This window comes from Cicer arietinum, chromosome 6 (genome assembly GCF_000331145.2).
Source record: "Cicer arietinum cultivar CDC Frontier isolate Library 1 chromosome 6, Cicar.CDCFrontier_v2.0, whole genome shotgun sequence".
In the NCBI taxonomy this organism is placed as follows: domain Eukaryota; kingdom Viridiplantae; phylum Streptophyta; class Magnoliopsida; order Fabales; family Fabaceae; genus Cicer; species Cicer arietinum.
The window spans coordinates 60,010,607-60,018,784 of NC_021165.2; the positions used below are offsets into that span (position 1 = coordinate 60,010,607).

General features: G+C 24.2%; 1 protein-coding gene across 1 annotated transcript in view; it reads left to right on the forward strand.

The window, feature by feature from the left end:
• Positions 1–448, forward strand: part of LOC101498156 (transcription factor CPC-like) — a 1,867-nt gene extending 1,419 nt beyond the window's left edge. Inside the window, exon 3 of the mRNA XM_004515025.4 lies at positions 217–448. Coding sequence (XP_004515082.1) covers positions 217–307 — 91 coding nt within the window. The 3' untranslated portion in view covers positions 308–448. The remainder of the gene's footprint in view (positions 1–216) is intronic.
• Positions 449–8,178: the final 7,730 nt, after the last annotated feature.

The window sequence follows — 8,178 nt, forward strand, 5'->3', positions numbered from 1 at the left end:
TATATATATATATATATATATATATATATTACTTGTAATATCATTTTAATATGACTTAAATTTGTACGAGTTAAAATTTCATTTATTCAAACGAATTTGTTTAAACTCGATTTTGTTATAAATGTTGTAATCATATATATATATATAATTGTAATTTCAACCATAATTACTATTAGAAGATGAAGGTTATGGAATGATATAAATGTTTTATTTTAGGTGGTCATTGATTGCTGGAAGAATTCCTGGAAGAACAGCAGAAGAAATTGAAAAGTATTGGAATTCAAGATACACGAGTACTAGTGAATGAAGTGCTAGATGAGAATGAAGCAAGAAATTTAATTTTGGATATAAAATGAAATTTTGAAAGTTCGTGTGTGTAATGTCACTTTATATTGTAATGCTACTTGGTGTTTTAATTTCAAATATTCACTTTGTTCGTGCGTGCCGACATCAACGGTTGTAGCTTGTTTTTTTAAAAGGAAAAAATATATAAAATAGAAAAGAGCATAAGTTAGGAATACTCAAATTCATTACAGCATTAAATCAAAGACAAATTTTTGTGTAGTCACAGGATTTTGAACATTCACAATTCATTACCACTCAAGTAATTTCTGAAAAAAAAGAAAGAATCAAAGTCCAAAACAAAACAAAAAATGTATAGAGCATTGTAACTTTTTTACTTATCTAAGGATAGTTTAATTTGTGAAAATGTTTCTTATTTTATTTCTTAAATTTTGAGTTTCTTTTACTTTTGTTAAGAGCGATATAAATTTTTAAAATGAACAATTATTTATATTTTTAAAAATAATTTATAAAAATATAATAATAAAATTTATTTATAAGTTTTAAAAATACATCTTCGTAGACTAATGTATTATTTTCTCTCCATAACAATTGTTATTTATAGTCACTCATTAAAGTAAAATAAACACCAATTTTATGAAATGAAAATACAAATATTAAATGTTTTCGCAAAGTAAATGGCTCCTTAATTAGAGTTTATTCATTTTATAAAAATATTTATTTATTTATTTATTTAAATTTATGTGTATTTTTTACTTTTTATTGAAGAGATAAGAGACTTTTGAAATAAAATTATATTTTTATAAATAATTAAATATAAAAAAATATTTTCATTAACTAACATTTTATATTTTTTCTATGAAAATAGTTCTCTTTAAGAGTTTCCATAAAATAAAATGAACACATATTTTAACAATAAAAACATAAAATATTTTAATTGTGTATACACTCCAAAATGTTTGGTTTATATATTGATAAATTTGAAAATTCACATTAATTAGATATAATATTTTCCAATTAAAAAAAGTTAGATATAAGAATTTGAAAATAATATACAAAAATGTGAATATTGCTTATCTTATACAAAGGCTATTAATATATCTTTAAAGATACATGACTTTTTTTGGGTTCTAATATGTGACTTTTTCAATTTTAAGGATATATGAGTTTTTTTTTTACTGAATTTCATACACATGTCAAAATAATTTCGAATTGACATTTAAAAATAATTTTAGTTCTCTATTTTATAGAAAGTTTTAAATAACTACTATTAAATGTAGATAATTAACTTTAGTCGGTCTTAGTCGTATTTCTGTTTTTAGTTAGCTTACACGAGTGTCAGTCTAATTAGTTATTCTTAGTCTGTTACTAGTCTTTCTTCTGTTTTGAGGTTTCGTTATTAGTTTGAGGCTTTTTTTTTTTGTTAAAATAACTCCCATAGTATTTTAAGTTAATTTTTTTTTTAATTTTTTATTTTTTTAATTTGATTATTTATTTAATTTTAAATAATAATTTGACATTTATATTTTAAAATATTAATTATATTTTTTTATTACAAAATCAAAAAAGTTTATTATCATCTTTAAACAAAATTCATAAAATTAATAATTATCTTCAACGAAATTCATATTTTCATCAATCAATAACTTAAATATTCAAATAATTTTATAGATTAATTTCCAAAAACATCAAATAAAGAACTCACACTTTAAAATTTAATCCTCAAATCATAAAGACAATATCTTATTTATTTTTATTTATTTTATCATTCTCCAAATCAAATCATTAACCTAAATCTTAAAATGTACTTCTTTATTTGATGTTGTTGATGGATATTTCTCTTGCCTAAGAAATAACTACTATTTTTATTAAATATTTATTTTTTTGTCTTTGAATGAATGGATGATAAATATCACAATAATTAACTTACACAACTGCAAAGTTTTGGGTTTAAACTCAAGACAAAACATCCAACTTAAATCTATCAATATCGTTATTTACTAGTTGAACTAGGACTTAAGGATAAATATTATTTTATATATATATGTATAATTAATAATAATTTTTTTAATAAAATACATACCATAATTATCAATTTTTTTATTAAACTTTTTCTTGATCTAACAACTAATGTTGTTATGAATTATATATATGTGATAAAACTTAGACTTAAAATGTGCTTTTAATCTCCTATTTTTAAAATTGAATTTTTAATTCTTTATTTTACAATTTTTAGGATTTAGTTGGTTGTCCACTTTTTGTTATGTACATATACTTATTAATTACATATACTTATTAATTACATGACAACTAGGTGACACAACTATATTTCATAAAATAGAATCATATTTAATGTTTTTATTTTTTTCTTCCTAAATTTTCACTAATATACGGATAAATTTTCATTGAAATTGATTAATGACATAAATTTAATTTTATTTAATCCACTTGTATCACATCACTATCACGTCATAATTCAACATGCAACATCATAAAAAATGATAGGAGCCAATAAATATTCATAAATCGTAAAACTGAGAACTAAAAACATAATTTTATATATAGAACAATAAAAATTAGTTTTGAACAACACATAAAAACTAAAAGTATATTTAAACCTAAAATTTATTTTTTATCACTTTTTATTTGAACTATTTGTAACTTTAAGAAAATCATGTTTCAAAATTTATTTTAACACACCAAATGCACTGTTATATACCATTACCGTAAGGAAATACGCTATATATCCCTAGGGAATTAAGTTAATGGCGAGGACTAACAACTATGGCTGCTCACGGTTGAGTTTGGATTAGGGATAAGCAAAAATATGTTTAATTGGACCATATTGATAAATTATATTGCACCGCACAACATAAAATCAAATCAGTTAAATGATTCATAAATTGAACTATATATTTAAAACAATTCAATTAACCATATTTAATTTAAAAACCAATTTAACAATTTTAAAAAAAATTTAACCTCAATTAAAATTTTTTTTCTTATAAAATTTTTGAAATTTATTTTTCTCAAAAAAAGACATAAGAAATATAAAATCAAATCAAAAAAAAATTAAAATTTTTTTTCTTAAAAATTTTTTGAGAAAAAAAATCGAAACTTTTTTCTTGAACTTTTTTTTAATAGAGAAATTATTATTTTTAATAGCTATTTTGAAATTGATTTTAACTAAAAAATTATTCAATATATTAAACTAGTTTTATATTTATAAACTAGTTTTAAACCGATTCAAAACTGTACTAAACTTAATTTAAAAGTGATTTTTAATAATTGAACCAAATCATTAATGTGGCACAATACAGTTCGGTTTTTGCACCATAAACACCCTTAATGTTAATTCATTTTCAACAAAATAGCACATAGTTTCGTTTAGGTATCACACCACTTGCACTTGTAGGTATTTATTGAAACCAGTAAACTTTTTCTGACTTTGGGTAGAAAATTCATTTTGATCAGATGCACGTGTGGAAATAAGTTTTATTTGAAATTCAAAATTAGGGATTGTGACAAAATAGACGTTAAAATTATTACTATTTTAAAAATGTATATACATTGTAGCCATTCATTATATATAGAAAAATATATATGTGATTGTGTTCAATTTTATTCAATAAATTTATTTTCGATATCCATATAAAGACCTATTGGATGAATGATATGTAAATATTTATGTTAGTGTTGTTTAAACCTTGAGGCGTGCTCTGATCTTGATTAGTTTTAAGAATCTAACTAATCTAAACTTAGTTATATAAAAAGAATCCAAAATCAAATTTAATGTGGGCCATTTTTACATAAAAAAATCTAAAAATATTCAATAAAAATTTGTTTTTGAAAGATTTTCAATTTTTTTTCTTCTTAAATCATTTTCTTTCTTTACCCCATAGCTCTACTCCACCACTTACCTAATTTCCACATTTTCATTAGAATAATAACATTTCATTTATGTATAAACAAAATTTGTATTTCCTTCATTTCACCACAAAACTTTTCAAAAGAGAAAGTGAATGGCGAATTTTTCTAATCTTCTAGAAAACTTTGCATGAAAACTTTGTACAAAGTTTTCTAGAACACATTGTTTTGAAACGTGTGGACAAATTTTTTTAGAATACACAGACATACTGGAATACTTGCACAAATTTTTAGGAAACATATATCAGTTACAAAAAATCTGTAAAATTATTATAGTATGCATAAGTATTCTGGAACAATATTGTATTCTGGAAAGCTTGAAGCCAAAATTTTCTGGAGTTTATTTCAGTAAGTACATTTGTTGAGGATGAGATGAAAAACTTGTATGTGTCATGCGAAGTTTCTAAATTATTTCCTTCTATAGAGCCTCTTATAGAACAAACTTGACATACATCATCGCTCTGGAGGACAACTGATATGACTCGACTTATCACTCAATAGCAACGAATAATGAATAAGGATCCTTATCAACAGAATAAGGAGGATGAACACCAGCATAAGAATTTTGTTCAATAGGTGGATAATTAAGCCTGTACAGCAACAGAAGTTTGTGTAGTAGCTTGTGCAGTACCCTAACGGACTATATATATGATACATCTATTCTTATGGGATATGAATATTGCTTGTATAGTGTGGTGCAGAGAAGTAAGTTAATTGTTTTGATATATTTAAATTATTTATTTATTATTTGTGTGTTATATTTTGAATATTTATATATTTTATTGGTATAAACATATTTTTGGTCTTTGCAAATATATTTTGTTTTGAGTTTAGTTCCTATAACATTTTTTGTTTAATTTATATCCTTGCAAATTCTATCAAATTTAAAAAAGGTCCTTTATGAATATTTTTTAGTAAAAAAAATGGTGACATAACTAATTTATGATGAAGTGACACATGGTGATTGTGTAATTGTTGTTGACTATACAATATTTAAAATTAACATTTATTTTATTAACTCATTTAATTAAAAACTTAAAACTAATTAATTAATTAATTAACCAATTAAATAATAAAAACTCAATAATTTTCATCTTCACCTCCAATTTTCTTTTTTATAAAAACTCAACAGTCTTCATTTTCAATCTCAATTTCTTCATCTTCAAATCACAAATTCTCAGATCTGAATCCAAACCCTAAAAATTCTAAATTTCTAATCTCTCATTATAATTGGATTGAAAACTTTACCTAACTAATACTTCTGTAGTATTAATCTTGGTTTTATTGATTCAACGATGTGATTAAGTTCATCTATCTTTGTTTTCTAATTCTCTATGTTGTTGCTTGTGAAACAAGATGTTTATAAGAAGCCAAACTATGTCCAAATCTCTGTAGAGTCGTATTCACATTTGACGGGTTTGGAGGATCAAGTGAAGACATATGAAGAAAAGGTTAAGACACTCGAGGATGAGATCAATGAATTAAATGAAAAATTGAGAAATTGGAGTGTGGTGCGAGAAAAATGAGAGATTAAAATATTTAGGGTTTTGATCCCGATTTGAGAGTTTACGATTTGAAGTGGAAGAAATTTAGATTGAAGATGAATATTGTTGTGTTATTATTATTTAATTAGTTTTAAGTTTTTAATTAAATGAGTTGATAAAATAAATGCTAATTTTAAATATTAAAAATTGTCTAGTCAACAAAAATTACACCGTCACCATGTGTCACTTCTTTCAAAATTAGCATGTCACTATTTTTTTACTAAAAAAGATTCACAAATGAGTTTTTTAAAACTTGTTAGAATTTTCAAGGGTATAAATAAATAAAAATTACAAGGACTAAAATCAAAATGAAGTATATTTGCAAGGACCAAAGACATATTTAAATCTATTTTATTTATGCAGCCCCATGTTGAAACTAGTTGTCCATGGTAATGAGTTGACTTTTTGATTTCTAACCTTATCATCTCTTTCATATTCTTCCAACATTTACACAAGTCACCTTTACTATGTATGAACATTGTCTTGAGTTTTCAATGAGTAGGCTCAAGCCTAATATGAAACATAAATTGCAATTCAACAATTTATGAAAAAATTATAAAGTTTTAGTTATATATGACATATCTATTAGTCGATGTTTTCCTTAAATGAATAACTAGATTGGTTCATGCTTTGAAAAACCTTTGCCTTTGCGTAGTCAATCAAGTCTCTTTGGCATAGCAACAAATATGACCTTATGAACACATGATTACTCAAATCTCTGTAAACGTTGGTGATACTTGATCTCGTTACTAGAATAAACAATTTATTTCTACAACTCTATCATATACTTTTTTCTATCCATTAGGACACACTACTTGCATTTTCTTAAACATTTTTATCAATGTGAAATCGACAAAATAAATTAACAGCTTGTGGAAATACAACTTCTATTGCTTTCATCAAAGCAAGGTCTCTTACGGTCACAAAAATTATCTTGTCACTCAAATTCCAAATAAGAAAATGACATTGCATATGTCAACTTTGTTGAGGTTACACGGATATTTCCAGTAATAACATCATATATTTATTAGTTTTGTTGGCGATGTCCGTTATCAATATAATAGGAAACAAGTTCGAAACTTAACTGAATCTAGATGGATCTAAAATATATCTCTCGTAACATTTGATTCTTCTCACCTTCTATTTCAACAAAAAAATATTTCTTATCTTCTACTAACTTGAATAAATGTTGTTTCTCTGTTCTAGGACCTCTCACTTTTAGTCGAATCACACTTCTTTGCTTATATATTTGGGTTACATTGTGGTGTAAAATGTTCTCCACCAACTCTATAAGTCACGAACAATCACGATCATCACGAACTTTTTATGTACCACAGATATCAGTCCACTAACACCTCACATGTATGAAAACAACAATATAACACCTCACATGTATGAAAACAACAATATTTATAGTTTTAGGCGTGTGAAGGCACATCGTCCTCAAAGATTGATTCGACCTAGACAATATAAGCTTTATGTAACTTCCAAAATTATGATCAAATACCACTATCTTTCTATTTATCAATTAGCCACTTCTTTTTATATTAAAAACAACACATGTTATAATGTTAATCAAATGAAAAGTTTTAACCATAAAATAATTGTGATTTATTGTTGTTAACATATTAAAACAATTTTACTTGTAACTCCTAAAATAAAACTGTTGAACAAAAATTAATTCACGCTTTTGAACATTTGATGTAAAATAATTAGAAGAAAATAACTTAAAATAAGTTGCATATTAAATATAATAACTATTATATACAACTTTTGAAATAATAATAATACAACACATTATCTTTGTCTCAGTTTTTGCAACAAGAGTAGTATGTACGGTAACGCAATATGTGTTAAGTCACGGACATGTGTTTTTTTTTTTTATCTTCAGTTAAATATCCAACAAGTGCAATGTCTCTCCACATATTACTTGAACTATCCATTCTTTCCTCAAAAAAATATCCATTCTAAACCATCTTTCAATAGTCTTGATCTAAATTTATAAGGACAACCAAACTTTTTAGTTAGACATTGCATTGAACTATTCATTGACTTATATTTCCCACCTTACCGCAACATAAGAGTAATTTATTTTTCTTTCGTCTTTGTTTTGTCTCTTTACATGATTTGGTGATTATAATAGTCACTTTATTTTCAACAACAACCTCTCTAGCTTATAGTGCACAACAACTTCTCGTATATAAAAAATATGAAATAATAAGTAAAATAAATTAATGTATATCAATTAATACATTATAATTATATTAAGAATAATTCATTACAGTTATAGTACATATACAATTTATTATAATAATATATTTCACTTAAACATTAATAATATTGATTACAATTAGTCTTATACGATCAGTTGTGTATGCATTGGTAGTATCTCCATAAAGTTTTT